The sequence below is a fragment of the Esox lucius genome, chromosome 1 (genome assembly GCF_011004845.1).
Source record: "Esox lucius isolate fEsoLuc1 chromosome 1, fEsoLuc1.pri, whole genome shotgun sequence".
NCBI classification, from domain to species: Eukaryota; Metazoa; Chordata; class Actinopteri; order Esociformes; family Esocidae; genus Esox; species Esox lucius.
Window position 1 is genome coordinate 29,574,105 of NC_047569.1, and position 22,887 is coordinate 29,596,991.

General features: G+C 45.0%; 1 protein-coding gene across 2 annotated transcripts; it reads right to left on the minus strand.

Annotated features, from left to right (window-relative positions):
• Nucleotides 1–400: 400 nt before the first annotated feature.
• Nucleotides 401–22,016, minus strand: blmh (bleomycin hydrolase). Of its 2 annotated transcripts, none has more exons than XM_010893774.4 (12): nt 21,882–22,016; nt 19,560–19,757; nt 19,056–19,165; nt 18,595–18,736; nt 17,828–17,916; nt 17,594–17,686; nt 7,117–7,272; nt 6,686–6,844; nt 6,042–6,109; nt 5,694–5,811; nt 4,801–4,870; nt 401–668 (listed from the first exon to the last, which is right to left on the minus strand). In XM_010893774.4, the coding sequence occupies exons 1-12, from the start codon at nt 21,889–21,891 to the stop codon at nt 517–519; spliced, it is 1,365 nt and encodes a 454-aa protein (XP_010892076.1). In that variant the 5' UTR covers nt 21,892–22,016; the 3' UTR covers nt 401–516. The 2 variants fall into 2 exon arrangements, with proteins under 2 accessions (XP_010892076.1, XP_019906395.1); XM_020050836.2 differs by having other exon boundaries at nt 4,801–4,873.
• Nucleotides 22,017–22,887: the final 871 nt, after the last annotated feature.

Genomic DNA, 22,887 nt, shown 5'->3' on the forward strand with positions numbered 1-22,887 from the left:
GAACGGTAAGTCAAACTTGTGGACTGCTCTGGGGGCAGACAGAGGGTTCTCCACTACCTAACACCCACACACACAAGTTTGTAAAGCTATCCTCATGGGGACCAGAAAATCGCTGCTTAACGTTGACCCCTGACCTACGGATGTGAGCACAGAGGAAGGGGTGACATTAGACTGGGTAATAATCACGACTGAGTGAACGCGCGCATGGGTCATCCCTGGTGACGCTCTTGAACAGACCTATCAGAGACATGGTTCACATGCACAAACAACCTCATAGCCCCAGTACATCCCGCAGAATGTTTATGAAGATACAGTACAAGGAAAAAAACTACTGATGTACCGCTGACGCCTGGAGGCGAGGAGAAACAAAGGGGGACAAGGACAAAACAAAATGGCAGAATGAAATTTTTCCAGTATAAAAACGAAACCCTTTTATTATGTGTAGAGAACAGGCTGTGGAGGAAGTCTATAGAGGGGTAAAACCAGAGAGAGGGCGGAGACCCTCTGTTTCCATAGTTACAAGGCCAAGGCACCCATTGGGTCCCAGGCAGGAAGTACGACGGGCTTCTGCTGCATTACTTCCAGAACTTCCGGCGCCAAGTACTTCTTGTCCACGACGACCTCGTACACGTATTCAGAGAACCACTCGTCTGTCATTATCAGGTAACCTGCGCAACACACACACACAGACACAATTCATTCAGATAGTTATGGAAATGGAAACGTAAAACCTGAAAAGGGCAGATAGTGTGTGCAGTAACCATTGAATATGATGAGGCACCCGTGTGTTGCTAGGTTTTTCTGCCAGTAATCAAGTGGTCTTGATTAACACCTCATCTCACGCTCTAAAGACTTTGGTCAATTCCATGAGCCATGAGTCTTGAATTAATTATCCAACAACAGAACCAGCGGGTGTGCTAAACTGGACGAACTGCCATAAAGTGGCAGCAATAAGTGAGGGTGCTGATAAGAGGGGTGTCTGTCAGCAGCCCAGCCCAATGCCCTATTGTTCCACAGGGAGACGGGAAAGGACGAACGCCCACCCAGACTGGGCCACCTCCCATGTCTCCTCCACACAAAACCTGCGTTCAGATACTACACCAACCATTTCGAACGCATTCGTTGTCGGCTTCAAACGAAATGTTTCAAATCCTTCTGAAGTTTTGGCTTCAGCCGGCATTGTGTTCAAGGTGGGCTGAGTTTTCAATTAGTTCTAATCGCACCTCTAGAATCCAGCTAAAGCATGGCGCTTAAGCAGGACCGTCTCACCTTTCTGTTGTCACCTACCAGGCCCCATCTGGACCTCCAGACACACACACAATTAGTGCACCTTCTCCTCCCAATCCAATGGCCCAAAGAATGTCTCAAATGACTCCTCTTCTAATAGAGCAGTAGGTCAAAGTCTATCTTTTAATCACTTTCCTGTCCAAAAAAACAAAAGCCTGAAAACTATAGATATATAAAAAAAAAAAGATTCTTATTCAGAGAAACCTTGCCTCTGAGAATGTCCATAGACACTACCGTCAACAGCCTCTCACGGGAGTGTTTGCCAAATTATGAGGAATTGAAGGGCACTTGATAAGAAGACGTCTGCCAGTCCAGTGAAAGCAGGATGCTCAATGACAAAGAGAGCATTCCACGCACATTGTTCATACTAACTCTAAGGGTCAATAGGCATGTCTGTACAAACTAACAGCCCAGCAAAGCACACAGAACACCTCCCATTTGTCCATGTGGCCTCAGGAGAAATCTTGTCGAGAACTGGAGTGCACAAGACATGTTCATACACTGAACAAAATTATAAACGCAACACTTTAGTTTTTGCCCCCATTTATCATGAGCTGAACTCAAAGATCTAAGACTTTTTCTATTTGCACAAAAGGCCTATTTCTCTCAAATATTGTTCACAAATCTGTCTAAATCTTCTCCTTTGCCAAGATAATCCATCCACCTCACAGGTGTGGCATATCAGGAGGCTGATTAGACAGCATGATTATTGCACAGGTGTGCCTTAGACTGGCCACAATAAGAGCCCACTCTAAAATTGTTTTACTGTATTGGGGGGGTCCTGGGCTGGTGTGGTTACACGTGGTCTGTAGTTGGGAGGCTGGTTGGATGTACTGCCAAATTCTCTGAAATGCCTTTGGAGACGGCTTACGGTAGAGAAATTAACATTCAATTCACAGGCAACAGGTCTGGTGGACATTCCTGCAGTCAGCATGCCAACTGCACGCTCCCTCAAAACTTGCGACATCTGTGGCATTCTGCTGTAGGATGAAACTGCACATTTTAGAGTGGCCTTTTATTGTGGCCAGCCTAAGGCACACCTGTGCAATAATCATGCTGTCTAATCAGCATCTTGAAATGCCACACCTGTGAGGTGGACGGATCTCGGCTAAGGAGAAGTGCTCACTAACAGATTTAGACAGATTTGTGAACAATATTTGAGATCAGCTCATAATAAATTGGGGGGGGGGGGGGGGGGGAAGTGTTGCGTTTGTAATTTTGCTCAGTGTATGAGCATGCAGCAGAGTTCTTTTTTTTGCTATGGAAATTAAAGAAACTAGTGTAACTTATTGGACGAGTACAGTTAGTCCCTCCCCATTCCAGTCGGTAACCTTCCATTCAGAGCCTGATGAACAGTGCCCAGAGCTGGGACCGCACTGGAATATGTGACAGCTATTTGACTTTCCTATCCTCTGAGGACTAAGACAGAGTGTTTGGACGCCCAAACTCCCCCGCTGGAAGAGTTGATGTCGATGACCTTGGAAAACATGCTCAACTTCAAAACCCCTCTCCCCCTCGTTTGTGTTATTCGTTCTTTATGTTCCTTGTGTGTGATCTTCTTTCCCCGATTCCAAGAACAGACACACGTCGGCGTGGCAGTTTGTATAGCTTCATTATTTGTCTTAACGGGACAGCAGATGTTTCTTGCGCCATCCTGAGTAAAGGGGGGGAGGGGCTTCGGATTGGACAAGCTGTTCCACTTGGGTATGGTACGGCAAAAAGGTCTAAGCAACACCAGCCCTGAAATGCTGAGGGAAGCACTGCAAACAGCACACACTGAATCCATCATGCACGCAGTTAATAGTGAGAAAATGATTTTCCCAAACCTATCCTAAGATGACATCATAGCCTTCTAATTGCAGACAGTAATGGCAGATATAAATGCCTGGTCATCTGACACGGTAGCAGAGGAATCATTACCACCAGGATGAAAAGAAAATACAAACAAAAAAAAATCTCTCTCCATATACCAGTGAATAGGGTCGTGGGGGAACTGCTCACAAAAGGGGTCATTTAGAAGCCATGACAAGCATTTTTAGAATGCAAAAGTTAATGCCACGATTCAGGGCCCCAAAACCTAACTAACACAGACTTCCTCCGTCAAACAGAGATTCGACAAGCCCAACTCCCCACCACCACCCCGGCCTCCGGCTGTCAAACAGCGTTCCACACAGCCACCAAAGACGTCCTTCACATAGTTTGTTTTCAATAACTTATTATTACATCCGAAGGAAAAGAGCGGATATGAAGGCGTTCTCAAATCGGCATGGGTGTTTATGAAATGGGATATGTGTGAAATACAGTCGACTGGGGGGGGGGGGGGGGGTTAGGGCTTTTTCAACTCTCACTGTGAAGATGTCAAGTCATTGGCTAGAAAGTGGGACTACATAGCAGAATACAAATAGCATAATGATCTGCACTGGAATGGACTGCAGAACACGGGGTCAATAGAGAGAGAGGGACAAAGACAGACAGTGGGACAAAGACAGACAGTGAGGGGGTGGGGACGTGAAGAAAGAGAGGTGGGGGTAAATCCTGGATATTGATGAAATACCTGTATACACCCACTGAGCTGGGTTAAAAAAGAAATGCTTCAAATGCTCTTAAATCAAGGATGCTTGATTTGAGTATGGAACCAATGCTACCAGTATTTCACATGAAACGTGCTATTTGAAAAGGCACTGTGCATTAACTCTTGCTGCTAGGTCAGTGAGGTTTCAGGCCAGGTATCTGTACAAGCAAGTTAAAAACAACTGCTGATGTAAAACACATTTGATTGACTGAATCATGAACAGGCTCATAGTAAGATGGTGGGCCTCTACACTGAGACAGAGGAGTCACGTTGAAGAACAAGTTTGATAGTGGGCCTCTACACTGAGACAGAGGAGTCACATTGAAGAACAGTGTAATAGTGGGCCTCTACACTGAGACAGAGGAGTCACGTTGAAGAACAGTGTAATAGTGGGCCTCTACACTGAGACAGAGGAGTCACGTTGAAGAACAGTGTAATAGTGGGCCTCTACACTGAGACAGAGGAGTCACGTTGAAGAACAAGTTTGATAGTGGGCCTCTACACTGGGACAGGGGAGTCACGTTGAAGGACAGTTTCACAGTGAGCGTCTACACTGTGTTGTGAAAGACAGAAAACACACTGCAGTAACAGACAGAGCTAGGGTGGGGAGACAGGCATGAGGGGTAACCCATAATCAGAACCAGCCCTCCGCACCAGAAGTCAATATAATCTGTATCCAGAACGAGCCCTGAACAACGGTTATTTATTAATTCACGACGGGGCGGGTTGGAGAATTATTTTGCTAATCCTCCTACAAATTGTGTTGACCCGACAGGAAGTCCAAGGTTTCTTGGGACTGTACACAGACCCCTGGGGTGTAGCAGAGAAAGGAAGGAGACGTCTGCACTTCACATAAGCTGGCTGAGACAGACCTTGAGAGACGGACTGACATCATAAGACATGGTCTCAGTTCCTCCCCGCTGCCTGATAGGGGGGCTCACCTTTGTTCCCACGGTCATCACCCCAGGAGTTCTCCACCCTCCACTTCTCATAACAGCCCTCCTTTCCATCCTGCTAGAGATAGACAGACAAGGAGACAGAAGGAGTGAGAGAGTCCGACCGAAAACGATAGAAGGAGAGAGATAAAAATAGAGAAATCATTCAACTTTCACGATTATTCAAGCTTCAGCACAACATAAAACATCATCATAACGGGAGAAAAGGCAGACGTGTACTGTAGCAAAAAGCAAATGGAGGAGTCCAAAGCTATATACAGTGATACAGATGGCATGGAGGGAAATGTACAGCCTTGTTCTACAACTGGTAGGTAATTTACCATTTTATTTGCTTGCCCTGCCCCCCAAAAATATATACAAATCTGTTTGTATGAAATTCATTTTAATTGTTGGACATAAAGACTGTAAAAACACCATGACGTCATCTCTGAGAAACGTCTGGAAATCTTAAAGTCAAAATATTCCCAGGCAATAAAACAGACGAGGGGTTTGCTGTAAATTACAATGTGGTCTATGTCAAATCACCTCATAACTCATCAACAAATTAGTTCATATACAAATGTACACAAGGATATACAACAGCTATTTCGACCATACGCTGAAGAACAAACTTGTCCGTGGCTGAACCTAGCTAATGATCCCAGATCTACAGAATGTTTGAGGTACAGGATTCCCAGCCTGGGAACTCATATGTTAGTGCAGCCCAGAACTCCAGAACTGGCCAGCTGCTGTAGCCAGCTGCAGCAGGAGCGACTGACAGACGGAAATTGACAGTTTTTAAATACTGAAGCTGATTAAAACAACCGTAAACACACTGCATGTGTTTGGCGCGGAGAGTCGCCGGGAGATACGCCGGCGTGTGTTTGTGTGTTGTTTACCTTGTCGGTAACAGCGGTGAGGATCATGGCGTGGGTCATAAGGGAGTCTCCGAAGATCAGCCGCTCTGACTTAGACAGATTCTTCACGGACACGCCGAACACCAACTCATGGTTGAACCTGACGGAGGACCCGCACAGCAGAGTGGGTCAGTGTGAGTTGGGCACACACACACAGCCGGAACACAACGGACACACACACATACAGCCGCAACACAACCAACTAACACAGATACAGCCACACCACAAACACACACAGAAATGGGACACGACACACACACACACACGTCTGATTACAGGTGGTATGTGAGTGTGATAGATAACTGGACACCACTCTCTTGTAATACTCACACATTCATGTCATTGATGCCCAGTTTGCCATGGAAATGCTTGCCAACGTCACATCCGAACCATACAGCCTACAAGCGTTACAGAGAAAGGGTGAGGAGAGAGAGGGAGCAGAAGAGGAGAGAGAGGGCGCAAAAGAGGTAGATAGACAAGCATACATTAGAAGTATTCATCCACCCAGTGGTAAAAAGCTGACAATTTCGAACTTCTACAGTACCTCTCCCTGTTTGACAGAGACTAATGTATAACTTCTACAGTACCTCTCCCTGTTTGGCAGAGACTAATGTATAACTTCTACAGTACCTCTCCCTGTTTGGCAGAGACTAATGTATAACTTCTACAGTACCTCTCCCTGTTTGACAGAGACTAATGTATAACTTCTACAGTACCTCTCCCTGTTTGGCAGAGACTAATGTACAACTTCTACAGTACCTCTCCCTGTTTGACAGAGACTAATGTATAACTTCTACAGTACCTCTCCCTGTTTGACAGAGACTAATGTATAACTTCTACAGTGCCTCTCCCTGTTTGACAGAGACTAATGTATAACTTCTACAGTACCTCTCCCTGTTTGACAGAGACTAATGTATAACTTCTACAGTGCCTCTCCCTGTTTGACAGAGACTAATGTATAACTTCTACAGTACCTCTCCCTCTTTGATAGATTCCGCGGCCGCCTTTTTGAGCAGCTCGATGGGCTGGTTGTTGTACAAGATGTTCCGTCCGCCCACCATGTTACCCAGGAACTCAACGCTATACAACTTCTCATAAGGGTTCTGAGGACGGGGGTCATTCACAAGGCAGATCTGTGGTCGGGGAAGAGGAGATAAAAAACGACTTAGTTATGATTTAGTTTTACTGGTAACCCTATCAAGGGGCAATCCAAGAACTTTGACAACCCTTTCAGAAATGTTTAAAAACCAAGCAAAAAAATATTGGTAATAAAAAAATCTGGTAACAACTAACCTGGTAATAAAAAACGAATAAAGATCAACTCTGGCCTGCATGCCAAGCCTCTAAAGAACGACCCAAAAACTGAACCAATACAAATTAACTGAAACGAAGAATGTGAGCGCACCTTGTCCTGGATGTTGTATAGAGGCTTCACCAACTCCTTGTAGAACTGCTGGGGGGACAGGGGGCCCATGCGGTGGAAGTTCTTGTCCTTGTCTCGGTACTCCCAACAAATGGATTCCGGTGGACTCCCCAGACACACACTGGCCACACGGAAGACCTGTACGTACAACCACAACCACACACACACACATTAGTAACTTGGTTGGGGATTTTAACCAGCAAACATCTGTACTGGCCCAACATTCTAACCTCAAGGACAGGGATAAGCAACTAGGCTCAGCTGCAGGCCAAATTTGTTCTGAGATAATATTCCTGGGTACAACCTGGATGCAGAAAGTGGCTTTGATTAGGGGGTCCTGATGACAGACATGAGTAGCACAGCGTGCCTTGGAAAGGAATTGGTATTCCCAGAATGGGGGCCCGAATATTAAAAAACAAACAAAAAAACAGCCTTAACAACAAATGGTTTTAACTCATATTAGTACATAATACATGCAGTGACATTACGTTAACATACAGGTTTTATTTCAAAACAATTATCTCGGTGGCACTGTTGTACCGCAATTTAGCTTTATCCCGGCAAGGTAGGAGTAAAAACACAATGACGAATCAAACGCGTTACCGTTTACAACGCACAGACTAATTCCGATGGAACAGCATACCAATCAGCACCCAGAACAGGCCCGGCCTACAGCCCGTAGAGAAATCCCTACCTGCACGTTCACCATTTGTTAGAACGTCAAATGTGTGTTAAACCATTTTATTAATGGCAGTTGATACAGGGAAGTTTCAGCAAGTTACATGTAAGACTTTTTAATCGCCCACAGTGCTTCGCTTGTAGCATACTCGTGGGCGTGTCTGTTGGTGAGCTAGCGACATAACACAGAAGGTAAGCAATGTAACATTTTAGATTGCTCTACTCAGTTCATGTGCATTACTGATGTAATTCTGACACAACTTGCAATGCTAGCTAGCAAACCAGCTTGCTAGAATTAGGTAGCCACCAGTCAGCTAAAGTAGCTAGCTAGCTAATACCAGAAGCAAAACTACCTCGGACACCGGTCTCCAAGCTGAATTTTTTTTTTGTTTGCATCTCTGTAGGACCATCGCGTGCAATTGTACAGCTAAGGGAATTCCATCTAAATCCATAGTAAATGTTAAAAAAAATCATCCATATTTTTAAATAAAAAACGCAATGTCAGAAAAATGTAACTTTATTATTGTGGAACTAAAGTTGTGTTATAAAAATTTTGCTGAGAATTTCACAAACACCTACTCAAAAAACCCAGTGATTGGTCAGTCCCCAGCGATAAGCGCGGGAGATTTTCGTAAAGTTGGGATAACCTTTCCTTCGCTTCCACCGAAACCACGCATTACCCACTATCTCGCCACGCTTCCCTTCCTTCAAATGAATTGAGCCATCGCCCCTACAGCGAACAGTGTGAATGTCCCGTAAAGCTGCTTACTGTACATATCCACTGTTCCGGCGCGAATTCACATGCAAACGCGCTGCCCCAGATGCCTGCGTATGGGCGTATGTTTTTCGGCGGGGGAGGGCTGTGTTGACGTCCCTTCGTGAACATATTATAATTTAACATGAAACCAACCAAAATAAATCTCACTCATGGGCAAAATAAAAACACAGGTTATTATGAGCAGTATGCTACCAAGCAACGTATTTCAGTGGTGCTGCCATATAAAACAAATTCAATGCTGTTAGCTTAGTCCATAATGATATAGGCTACCCTTTCCACAACTAACGTTACTTACTTTATCACAGAAAAGTCAGTTTTTACGTTCTTATTTTAACCGACATTTAATCAATGCTGGCAAACGTTTTTGACCAGTGGCGTCGTTAGCCTTGGGTCTTTTATGAATAGCCACAGATCTCAAATGGATAAAAAAAAAAATAGCCCCTGGTCTATTCATCTGTATTTTCCGATCGCGCATTATGACGTATAGGCCGCTAGCGTGTACATAGAATTTTCTCGCTGTACATTCAAAACACTGTACTTTCTGTCCGGGGCGGGGGGCTAAGCCCCGAATGTATTGTGATCCTAGCGACGCCTCTGTTCCTGACCCTGCTTGGTGCCAGGCCCAACAGATGCAGCTTCAGGACCAGCAGTCCTGCCTTCCCGTCCCCTTTTTCCTGAACCAGCCCTACTCCCAACTGAAAGAGGAGAGCAGAATTGTGCTGAATGTCAAGTCAGTTGGCATGATTGCAGGGGGTCCTTGGGAATTTTTATAATTATTTTCAATAATATTTTCTATATAATTCAATAGATGACAATGTTAATAAATTTATCTGAAGAGGTTTTAATTACCTCTTTGGACTACATTAACTATTTGATAAAACAGTGGTATTTCCTTTTGATCACTTTAATAGTGAAGGAAATTCGGTCAGAGTTTGGGCTTCAGAGAGTCATTAATGGACGAGTGCTTTAGTATTTCAGCTTACTGTAGCTATCCTATTCAAACTTAAATTAACATAGTCCTCTCTTTTCCAGACTTTTGTTTCAGTTCATGCAGTATTTCAATTCCATCCAGCAGGCACTTAGTTATACAGATTGTTTGTTTTCATAAAGCTATTTCACTATTGTCTGCTAAGTTTAACACCCCCTGAAGTCCTGAACATAAAGTATGAGCTTAGTAATCCCATGGTACCTGCAGGAAGTTTAACCGTCAATGGTCACCATTGTTCATGAGGTAGAAAGCTAGCTAGTTCCAAGCTGAGCAAATCCACCACCAAAAGCTAGCTAGTTCCAAGCTGAGCAAATCCGCCACCGAAAGCTAGCTAGTACCAAGCTGAGCAAATCCACCACCGAAAGCTAGCTAGTTCCAAGCTGAGCAAATCCGCCACCGAAAGCTAGCTAGTACCAAGCTGAGCAAATCCACCACTGAAAGCTAGCTAGTTCCAAGCTGAGCAAATCCGCCACCGAAAGCTAGCTAGTACCAAGCTGAGCAAATCCACCACTGAAAGCTAGCTAGTTCCAAGCTGAGCAAATCCACCACTGAAAGCTAGCTTGTTCCAAGCTGAGCAAATCCACCACTGAAAGCGAACTAGTATCTAGCTAGTACCAAGCTGAGCAAATCCACCACTGAAAGCGAACTAATATCTAGCTAGTACCAAGCTGAGCAAATCCGCCACCGATCCAAGTGTGCAAAAATAAAACAGACTACAACAGCTGGCCCCACCAGTGTAGGTGAGGCTGGTGACCTTCATCAGGACAATATCTTTCCACTTGCTTACACACGCACCAGTACGTTCCCTCTGGAAGGCCTGCTTCCCCAGGCTGGGCCTTCTGTACATGACTCATATGTCTTGCATAGCAGTGGAAACACCAAATGCTAAAGCAGTCGGTGCGCTGTGCTTGGACTCTGTGGTTTGTGTTTTATTGATAGGTCTCAGCTTCAGCGACAGCTGCATGGATTGTGTGCCAGCACGCGGTTATAGCTGTCCAGGGCCGATTACTGCCGAGGATCTTCCCATCCCACAACACCCCACTTTTTCCCCACAATTTCTAATTATGACCTCACGCGTGAAGTGAGATGGTGAGAGATGTAAGGCCCAACATACACAACCACAGACACTTTAGTTGCCTCCTAAAAAAAGTTTTAATAAAAAGGGCAAATTTATCATTGGTCAACACTTGTTTTCATACTTAAATACATTTTTGAATACTAAATACATGTCTGTTTTAATGTCTGGATTCCGTGATTCGATCCGGGTTTTCCACAACAGAGGTTTTATAGGGCCCTAGAAATGTCACTGAAGTCCAATGTCAACACCAATGTGAGTGTAACAGTAGCATTTTGCTTTCCTGTTGTGAGTTGATTCCTACTGCCCCCATGGCCTCCCTCCATCACTCACCCCACCCCCTTTGCCTCTCTCCCTCTCCATGCATCTCGCTTTCCCTCCCTCGCTCTGTACACCCCCATTCTCCCTCTCCCTACATCAGCCTGTTTTGACAGGGTTCTCAGAACTAGCCTTTTTTACACTGATACAGCAATCTCAGGAATTTCCTCCTCCCTCCTCCCAGGGCATGAGGTAAAAATACACACAGCGTTCCTATCAACGGCTATTATTTAACTGGGGGTTTGAGAACACCCTGTATTGTTTGCCTTTGATAACCCTGTGTCGGGCTGTCAGTCACTCACAGGCTTCTAATGACACCCAGATTGCCAAGCCGCAAAAACACACACCTCTGCATTTACGAGGACTTTCCATTTTTTTATGAACGGGCTCATTGGGTGACAAAGCTGGATAATTATCTTTGGCCAGGTCACTCTTCACTGGAGCACTCATGGGGCTGTTGCTCCTGCACTCCTCCACTGTGTCGTAAACTACTAATGGATGTAAACTGCCTTCTGGTTTATAACAGCCAACTATTCTGGCATAGAACCGGGTTGTCTTTAACTCGCCAGGCTAAATGAAGGTTAAACAAATAAAATACTCTTAAGAGCCATGTTTCCACCTTCACTGTAATCCTCATCTTCCCCCTCCAACACACACACACACACACACACACACACACACACACACACACACACACACACACACACACACACACACACACACACACACACACACACACACACACACACACACACACACACACACTTTGTTTTCAATACCCCGTTGCCCCAGACCCTAAATGCCAGTGGTCCCCATGCCTATCTTTACCCAACACAGGCCTCAGATGACCAACGCCCCGAACACACAAACATGATCCTCTGCCCCCGTGCCCCCCAGCCCCCATTTCGCCTCTCATCCCTTTCAACCCGTGGCAGGTTAAATAAACACCGGCCCTGTCCAAACCCAACAAAACGCCCATGAGGACCCGGTGAAAAGAGGCTACGCTCTCCACAGAACCATCAGCAGAGTCCAACTGACGTCAGCTGTCCTCTGCAAGTCAATATTGAAACATCTGCCGGCTAAAGGGACGAGCAGACTGATATGGGCTGGACTGCTGTCTGGGCCTGGGCCGTGCAAAACAAGCATATGTAGACCAGTAACTTGTATGAAATACTGCCCTGTAGTATAATAAAGAGGGGAAAGATAATGCTGTGTCTCACGATATTGAGGAACTACTCAAAACAATTAGGCATTTTGTTGGCGGTTATTGGCGGAGTCTGCGACGGATCAGCTCGTCATCGTTGCTGCTACAAAGAAACGTAGTTCCCAGTCTAACAGCGTTTAAGTTTGGTACAGATGGCCATCGTTAATGAAAACGGAAGCCCTCAGCCCTACTTACCCCTCAGGCTGGGTTCCCACTGGGTGTTTGAATCCCCAGGATGCCGTTCCCTCACACTGGAATCATAACACCAACACCAAGACCCTGGATCAGTTCTGTCTCTGGGACTTCTCAGATGGATGATCATGTGACTGGAGTGACTCATACATTTAGGTCATTTTAGCAAATGCCCTTGACCTCTGTCTGCTGGAGAATGACCACTGTGGGTTTGGAAGTCATCTTTAAGGCCACGCTGCTCCTGGTTAACCAGTGTACCAGGTTTGAATGATCTGAGATAGCAGCAGGGATTGGCTGTTATTGACGACAACAGGAAGCCAGAACCATCCGTATTTGCAGGGGGAAATTGCAGCACCTGCAGCAGGGCTTGACGACAGCATTGAATAAACATGAAATAGGCCTTATCAAGAGACTGTCCATTTACATAAAGACAGACAGAGACAGTAACATAGGACTGATTAACAGAAAGACCTGGTTCCTTTCCATTAGGAGCACACGGTGGAAAACCTCTGCCCTACAGAAAACCCCTACCAACGCCAAGTCTTTAAACACCAACACCATGTTTTGATCTGGGCTGGGTCCTTTGGGTCTATTAACAGGTCCCTCCCTTCGGAGCCGGACCTCGGTCATTCCACACTCTGTCAAATAATGCATTAAAAGCATCTTTAAAAAAAAAGTAGCATGCACCAAACCATAAGCAAATGACCTGTCCACAAGCAGCTGGGTTAGGGTAATGGGCCTGGGTTGATTCAGACTTTTCAGGCATAAACAGACCACACATGGATTCATCACTGTTAAGTGAAGAAATAGGGCTAGTGAGGTGCAGCAGGCAGGATCTCAGGACCAGCTAATGAGCAAATGATTCAACACCCCCCATGGCCGTCACAACAAGACCTCAGCCAACAAACAGTCGGCAAACCCAGTGTTCCCTAACCCTGGTCGAAAGTAATGCACCAGGCAGGACGCTGTACACGCTGCGCGTCAGGCCGCTCCGGCCAATCGCTTAGTCCCCTCCGTCGAACAACAACACGGCAATAGAGCTGAACGGACCGTCCCGTGCCAGGAGGAGGATCCGGACGACACAAAAGGCTAGGGGCCGCAGATGATTCGTTCCACACGACGCAACGCGTTCACGGGACAGGACGAGCATGTCCACGCTCTGCTGCAGGCCCAGGGGCTCTGAAGGGGGTTCACCCCTGGCCTCTCTGTGGGATCTCAGGCCTGCTGTGTGGTGCCTGGACGGGGAGGGAGAGATGCTGTCCAGCCCTCCTCCAACAGGGAGCGTGCTCAACCTCAGACGCTCGCCAACTAAAGCGGGCCTGACATCCCCTGGCGTAATGGGGGTGATGTCGGGTGGGGAGCGTTAAACATGGCAACTATTTCTAGAAACGCACACACAGCCTACACAGTAACAAACACAGACCCTGCCTAAATGTATGCAGAAATAAAACACTGTCTCACACTTGGTCTAGCAGGGTGCAGCGTGGAGCTGCTGTGGGGATGTTTCAGCTAGTTCTCTGAAAATGTATCCACTCCAAGTGGCTCTGGGGAAGAGCGCCTGCTAAATGACTAAAATGTAAGTAGATCTAGCCTAAAACAGTGCAAAATGGCAGGTCACAGCCAGCATACTGAGCACTGTGAAGAAGACCACAGGAACAGGGCATGTTCGCCATGGCCAAGGACACATCCCAATCTTCACACTTCACTCTCCGACAAAGGGAGCGGGATGTCACCTGGGACGTGATCTTACCGTGTCAGCACAACACGCAGAGTGAAGAGCAAACAAAGTTAATTAACCAGAAAGAACCCGACTAATTAACCCCATCCAATCAGGTGTAATCTAGTCAAATTCATTATTGCCAATTTGTAGGCTTGCTGGCTAGTAGCTAATCCCATAGTGGAAGACAATCTTAAGAAGATGGGGAGCTCAGACACTCCCGGTAGCACAGATAGCACACAAACGCCAAGGGGGGGGGGGGGGGGGGATAGCACCCCCCCCCCCCCCCCACCCATCCAGTCCTCTCTGAGAAGCCAGACAGTATAGGTCTCATTTGGTATTCCAGCACATACACCACATGATCATGGCATGTTTAATCAAAACCTAAGCCTGGTAGCGTTGTGGGGCAGTTCCTCGTGGGTATGTGCATTGGATGGTGCGGGTTTGGTTGGGGAGGTGGGACATTGTTTTTTTTGGGGGGGGGGGGGGGGCAAGGGGGGTTGATTCCATCAATGACTAGGGGTGTGTTACACTAAACGAGCCCCTACCTAGTGGACGGGAAGTGCTGTACAGTTGGGCCTCTGGAGCAGCGGTGCCAGTAGATACACAATGTGTTTGAACAAGCAGTGTGGGGGGGGGGGGGCACACAAAGGCCACTGCACACAAAGGCCACCTCCTTTATGTAATGTTCCCCTTGTCTCTGGGATATTGACTGACTGACACACACGCATACACACTAGCACGCACACACACCATGCACACCTCCATTTCTCCAGGGCTCGCTCTCTTCTGTGCTTTTAAATTTTGGGTTATTGTCAGTTTTTTTCTTCTCCCCCTCTCACAGTGAAATTGCCTTTTTGCCATTCAGTGTCAGGCGCGTTGAGATAAAGATCTTGTTTATGGAACATTCTGTCATCGGGGCCCGTGAGGCGTGTCTCCATGTACACGTTGACACATGCACACCCCTTTCCCACACCAGCCCTCTCCATCAGTAGTCAGAAGTAGAGATATGGACAGATGCTAAACAGTGCCGACCAGACAGTGTCACTACGACAGTCGCTGAGGCAGAGTGTGTTTGGTTACTCATCTGTCCACTATAACCTATAAAGAGTGGTTTTGGATACTTCTTTTTTTTTTTTCCTTTTTCTTTTTTTGTAGTCACACTATATGGAGATTTACCATAGTTCCTTCTCTAGCTAACTTACTCTCTGAGCCTACTTCAGTCAAATAGTTTACAAGGAATTACTACAGGTATATAGCTACCATGACTCGCTACCTATGTAAACAGAGGTGGTATCTAGCTACTAGGCCTGTTCATATACAGAGCTGCTTGAAGGTTAGTGAACCCTATAGGGATGGTCATTGTTTTTCTATAAAATAGTCACAAAATCCTTATCTACACCCCAATTTCTAATAAAGACATTCCAAATATATAGTTTTGTTTATTTGACTAAAATGGTTTACTGAAAAATAATAATATTCCATGTGTACAAAAACGTGAACTCCTTCGTTCAAGAGCATGTAGCACCTCCATAACCAATGATAACTCCTATAGCCACTGATATGTCTCTGATATCTTTAAGGGATTTTTGCCGACTTGAGTGAGATTCCAGCCAATTGAGTGAGATTTGAGCGGTGTCTGTCATGTACTGCCTGCTTCAGGTCCTGCCACAGCATCTCGACTGGATTAAGGTCAGGACTTTGACTCGGGCAATCCAAACCAAATCTACTTTATCCTGAGCCCTTCTTTGGTAGATTTGCTTGAATGCTTTAGGCCGTGGTCTTGTTTGAAGAGCCCAGCTTTGGCCCAGCTTTGGCTCCCTTAATGATGACCTTACGCTCTGTGAAGAATCGTCCAGAGGAGGAAAAGCAGCCCTAGTTCTTGACACTCCCACCACCATGCTTGACTGTTGGGAAGGTTCCTTTCAGGCTAGGCAGTGTTGGATTTTTGCTCAACATAGCGATTTTGATTGAGACAAATCGACAATTTTGGATTACTTCCTTCAGGTTTGTCCAGGTGATCTCTAGCAAAGTTAAGACGGTAATTAGATTCTTTTTTGACTGCAGAAGCTTCTTCCTAGCAATCCTTCCATCAATGCCATTTAAATTCTGTGTTTTGATCGTGGTGCTCAAATCTTTTTGAGATGGTTGCGCAGGATTCCCTAGACTGATGTGCTCTCACTACCATCTTCCTGATGTCGTTTGAGATCTCCTTTCCTTCTCGGTATGATGTTTTGTATTCACCTGTATGAGTAACCCCAGAGTCTTGGTCAAACTCTCTTAAAGATGCCCCCTCCGATTGGTTAATTTGGTACCCACTACTTACCTACTTGATTTAACCAACTTGGGATTTTGCACCAGCAATTCTTTTTTTTTTTCTACTACAGACATGATTTTATCTAAATCAGCATGGTGGACAACAAGTGTGGAGCAATAGTCAGGGAAATATTAAGTTAATACTGTTAGATGGCAATGCACTAATTATTATAAACTAGGAGGTCTGGGTCCCCCCCGGGCACTGACTGGCTAAAGGCTTTGGGGTATCAGAAAATATCTCAATAAGCTGTTCTACATAATATCCTCAGTAACCAATAGCCACTAGGCACAGGGTTTTGTGGTGTGCAGTCAAGTGAAAAAACAGCACATGTTGTGGAAAGCTACAGACAAATTTGGACATATATTTGAGCTAGATTCCAAACACATTAATTGATGAAAGGTAACCCAATATAACGAATCACACCAAAACATTTCTAAATCCTGTATGCAATTAAAATGCACTGACATTTCCATAAGCAGAAAGTTAGTAAACCCCTACTTCATCATCACATAAAATGGCTGAAATTGGAATCAGGTGCACCAAAACTGGTACAAATGATTTGAAATCATTAGAGTGCGTTGGGACAGTCCAGCCTTCCATAGAGATCAGAATTGTATCTGGATCGGTCGTGTGGTTGTGTGGTAACACCATGCCAGGATCAAATGACGCAAGGCCCTCAGAAGAAAGAATAATGATGCCCATGAGTCGCTGGGAGGAGTCACAAAGGCATTTCCAAGAAAATGGGAGAATCCAATTCTTCCAAGAGAATCCAGTTCCACTGTTCAACAGATCATTTTCAACTGCTGAAAATTCCAGACCATTGACCATCTACATAGGACAGGTCAATCGCACCAAATTCCGCCCAAGAGCTGACCAAAGGTGCTCGTAAGAGTCCCTATTGTAACATCAAGTATCTATAGGTCTCTTGCCACAGTCAGTGTCAAAGTGCAATTGTCTACTGTTGAATGTGAAATCTGAAGACACACACTGCCTTATAACTGGAGCAGTAATGGTTACGGCTTACAATACATGCAGGCCTGAATGGATACAGCTCGAGTCTCAACCCTTCTCTGGACTGCGATCAATGCGTTGCTGCACAGCCCCCTCTACTGGCCAAAGTGCTGCAGTACAACAAGACTTTTAACAACTAAGGAAAACTGTGTGCGTGTGTCATACCTGAACATACACTTACCTCCTCAATCATAGTGTCCATGGCATCGGACAGCTCGTCTTCAGTGGCGTCACTGGCCACCATGTTCCGTAGTCTTAGACAGTATTCTCTCAGCTGAAACCAAGGCACGTTGACATGACATAGTGATACTACACAGCGTTTGTATGGGATGTGTATTACACAGGAAGACTACCATTTGTTGTCTACATGATAATCCCAATGTTTATTTTGTTAATAAATAATAATAAAGGCCACCTTGTGATTAAGGATGTCGTTCATTCTCCGTGAGGCTTCGGAGCTGTGAGACTCGGGGAAGCATTTCTTTGGGATGACTCCGTACTTCTCTGTTGGTCAGGAAACACGTCAATGTTAACAATAATAATAACGACAAAACATGGAATGTACGCAATGTAAATGCATCAGACACATTTTAGCCGTGCCCTTTTTTGTATGAGTGACACCAGCTGAAATCAAACCCGAAACACAGGCATTGCAAACACCATGTCATATCCACTGAGCAGCCAGCCACGAACACCGCGCCATACCATCTGAGAAGTACACTACTTCCCCAGGAACAGGCTTGAAGAAAATCTAGACAATGTCAGCATAACGTGCCCCTTCCACCGCAGAGCAGTCACAGTCTAACTAAAGATGTTTTCCAGGACTTCTGTGAATAACCAAGCTAATGATTTAATCATACTTTGAGCTGGATGTTGTTTATGCACATTTTGACAGTGAGTGGTTTTGATGGCACGGGGCATGTATCGGCATATATACGACACAGCACACGGTTTTCCGAGATTTCTACTGAAAAGCATCACATCCTGCGGCAGAAAGTCCCTGAAGGCATCTTTAATTAAGAAACCATAGCGCGCACGTCCCAAATGGCCCCCTAATGCCCACATATACCTGGAAGTAGTGTACTACAAAAGGGGATAGAGTACCGTTTAGGAAACAACCACAAAGCCATTACAAAAAAAGTGCCCATGTCCCGCGGCGGCTAGCAACCGAGGTGAACTGACCAATGAGGTTGACCAGCATATCCCACTGGCCGCCGTCATTGGTGGGATTGGAGAGGAGGAACTGCACCAGCCTGCCGTCCACCGGCTCCTTCCTCCGAGCCGTCTCCACACATGCCTGCAGGAAGTAGTAGCAACGCTCCACCTGCGGGCAGGAGGGAAGGCCATGAGGGGGAGGGAGTATGGGAGAGAACGCATGGGAAGACATGACGTGGAGAGGGGGAGAGAGAGGGGGAGAGAAAGCAGAGAGGTCACGGTGACATCCATCCCGGGGACAGCATTGTCCAGTGCCCAGTGCCCCACACGCCACAGAGAGGGATTTAGACAGACAATGAGTCTCATAACAGTAGGTGTGGACACAATGACCGGGCGCTCGGGACACACCACAACCCCCACGGGTCACTATCTACCCCCCAACCTGCTGAAATGTAAACAAACATTGTTACCAAATGACACAGCCTTACCTTGTCCCAGAAAAACAGGTAGGACTGACTGAACTCAAACTCTTCGATGTTACACTTCTTCATGAAGGGAAGCCGCATGACGTTGAGGCACGAGAAGATCCAACACCTCCCTGAAAGCGAACAATCAGCCCAGATGATTCTATCGGCGTATACAGCCACATTGCTAGGGTTGCCTCTTGTAACTGTCTAACTTGAAATCAGACAAACTAGACAACAGGGTTAATCCAAAACGCAGCGATGAGAACTGTGTCTTGAGTGGTGCTGTCCACCATGTAGGTCTGAACTTGTAAAACAACATATCGGTTGCTAACCATTGAAAAGCCCCCACCCCCCGACAACCTTTTCCAGTGTGACTTACAGCAATGAGTGCATACAATGCTGACCTGGTCCCTTGTGCCTCATGGGAATAAAACCCACAACCTCTGGCATTGCAAGCACCACACCCTACCAAGTGAGCGACACAGGTTTGGAAACACCCCCAGTAAGGTAGCCTGCCGTGTGTACCTGAGTTCTTCTGGTTGGTGACGGGCTTGCCCTCTGTGGGGATGGAGTGCTGAAAGATGTGTACGGTGTCCTGGACTGTCTGTCGATGCAGACACACCTCCAGCGGGTCGATGCACGTGGACACGTTCTGGGCTAGCAGGTACCTAGGCTCTGCCCGCAAACGCTTCACAAAGGAGGCGATCTTCTCCTGACTCAAACCTGGAAGGATGGCACAGGAGGTCAGAGGACTTTCCTAACACAGACCTAACCCGAATATACAGTTAACAGACAATGTAAAGACCTGGAGGTAACAAAGCTGATGCTCAATTCTGTTACAGCCTACCAAAGTTGCAATTAATCAATTACATTTATTTTATGAAGCCCCTTTAACAGGAGCAAGCAACAAGAGTTAATGCAGAGTGGGTAGGAAAAACTCCCTAGTAGGTTTCAAACTCAGGAAGAAACCTAGAGAGGAACCAAACTGAGGGGTGTCCGGTGGCAACTCTTCTGGCTGTACCAGCTGAAAATGATAAGAGTACATGACCTTTAGGGCCAAGTCAATGCTTTTCAACGCAATACCTTTTTTACTGTAGAGGAATTAGATTAATCATACGTAGTGCAGTGATTTATTTCTCTCGTGAAGGGAGATGTTCTGTTTTATTTAGCTTTTGAATTGTTGTATTATTCTATGCTATGTTGTTACACAGAGATCATTTGGGAGATGAGTCAGATATAACAACCTACCAAAGAAGAGGAAAGAAATTAAACACTAAAAAGTTTTTTACCACTATGGCAGAGGAAGCAATGAAATATTAGCAGTAGGCCTACCCAGATAAAGTAATATACTGGCATCAGTGTTCAAATTCATCAAATACTACAAAGCAAATGAACATTGAGTAGAACATTGCTTTAATCGTGCATGCAGCCAACACCATTGGCCCTGGTCCGTTCAGCTATTTTGCATTACATAAAAGGGCAATTACACACCCACTTCAATAAAAGCATCAAAGAAATTACCTTAATTTCCAATGAGTGTTCCTTCCTAGCAGAGGTGACTTAACTACTGGCAGCAATGTTTGTAGGGTCAGGTCAGACTAATTTATAAGGTAAATTTAGCATTTCCAATCATGAAAATTACAAGTATTTTCTAAATAATTCAAAATGGCAATCTGTGTTGACCTAAGATAAGCAAACATTGGCTACAAGTGCCAACCTCCATAAAAATCTTGCCAGTTTTCAATAACATCAATCATGCTTCTAATTTGCATTAACTATCCAAAATTACAATATTTGTCTACTTTTTTTTTAGGTATACTCTTCCCCAATGGACATTAAAGTTGTGGTTTTGAATCCCAATGTAACATAATTAACACAAGAATTACCTAAAAGGTGAAATGACCAAAAGTGGCCACTCCAGGTCTAGACAGATTGTCCCATAACACAACAATGCCCCATCTTCACGGAACAACTTGTAGAGATTCTGCCATAACTTTAGTAATAGTCTCAGGAACCACAAACCCAATTGGGAAGATACTGAGCATCTGTACACATGAAGAGAATTGGAGTTTCGCCACAACAACACGTGTTGGCTAGGATTGGGAAAGCATGGCTGGGAATGATTATCAGTATCACCTTCGTTATATACGAAAAGGGGTCAACACAGTTGGCTAGAGTGACTTGCAACTTTACATTCGAGCTCTTAAATAGCCTTTATTATGACAAAATAACATAGTTAATAGTCGTTGGGTACTGGCCAAGTCTACATGATCAGATCGAAGTTAACCATTACAAAACCTTTAGTAAAACAGTCATAAATTGGTGTCAAAGATCATTCCCTGTCGAGCCCTAGCCAAATGTTTTACGGTACAAGGGTGTGCAAATACTGACTTCGCTATCGTCCACTTAAAATATTTGAATTTGATTTATTTTTATAGTACTGTCTACTTGTTGACCACCATTGCTTTTTCTGAATGACTAGCCAACAGCTGGCTAGCCAACAGCTGCTTATAAACTTTAACGCTTTTGCTGGGATATACGTTGTGGGTGGTTCCTTTGAGATTGACAGCTAACTAAAACTGTAATGTAATTCGCTAGGCAAAAAAAATTACAGAGTAAGTTATATATAAAAATAGTCCATTACTGAACAGGTTGGTTAGCTGTGTTCTAATAGTAACATTTGCTGACTAGCCAGCTTAGCTACTACTAGCTAAATATAATCTATGGTCAATCTGAAAATAAGAGCTAGCAAGCGAACATTAGCTAGCTTGACAGCCATTAGCACGAAATTTAATTTGAGCTCACTTGTTGGCTGTACATCAAATAAAACAAAATAACACCACATACCAGATTCCATGTTTCAGAGAGTTAGCAAGCGTATCAAAATGTCTTAAAAAGTCACCGGCCCTTTGTTTATCTCATTCGCCGACAGTCAGTCATTCAGCCCGACCGGAAACAGGAAGCAGAATTGTTATAACTATACATCCCGATACATCCTAGGGATCTCTGTTATGGTTACAACCATAGACATAATAAAAAATAGACGCCGCATCGACCGCTACTGCCTACTGGCGCTGACGAGCCGTGGGACCGCCATCTTGGACCGGTCAGCTGCTCCACTCAATGTAATGTTTTGGCAGGTGAAACGACCTGTCAGCGCATTTAATTAATCATACCTCAGTGAATACCTTACTGATTTTCACGCGGGTTTTTTTGCTGCAAAGGTCATACATGTAGCTATGATACAGGACACATGGTTCGGCGTATTTTAATATTCATAGTTTTATATTCATCAAAACTGTGAACATAATCCCCAAAAAGGGAGAAAAACAGGAACATTTCCAGTTTGACTATCATTCTGATTGAAACACCTAATGTGTAAATAGTGGCAGTAAAGTCAGAAATATATATTTCTCTCTCTCATTTCACAGCCCCCATCCCAACATACTCACATGGGTCCCAGTCTAAAATAGCAGGATGAAATGAAAAGTGACTGTTTTTATTTAAACTACACATTTACTTTGTTGAAATTCCCTTGAAAAGTCTGCAAACTTAGTTAATGTAGCAATTTTCAAAACACTGTTACAAGTGCTTTTCAGAACCCTGAGGGAAAGGGATCAGGGCTAAGACAATAACAAGGACATAATGTAAAGATAAATTATACACAAGCTCACAAACTTAGTGTAAGACAAAGGAGACCAACATTTGGATTCCTGGAGACACACACCATGAGGCTAGAGTTCATGAAACACAAACAAACAGAGGTATTTACAGACCCAACAACACTTACAGCAGTATTCACATAAAATGTGACAGACCACTGTTTTCCGGCAGTTTTAAGCCATTGCTTTCA

Coding starts and splice junctions, on each gene's coding strand:
- blmh (XM_020050836.2), bottom strand. Junction 18,737..19,055: donor ACCTGTTTTTCTGGGACAAG/GTAAGGCTGTGT, acceptor TCCTGCCCGCAG/GTGGAGCGTTGCTACTACTT. Junction 17,917..18,594: donor TATGCTGGTCAACCTCATTG/GTCAGTTCACCT, acceptor CCTGACCAACAG/AGAAGTACGGAGTCATCCCA.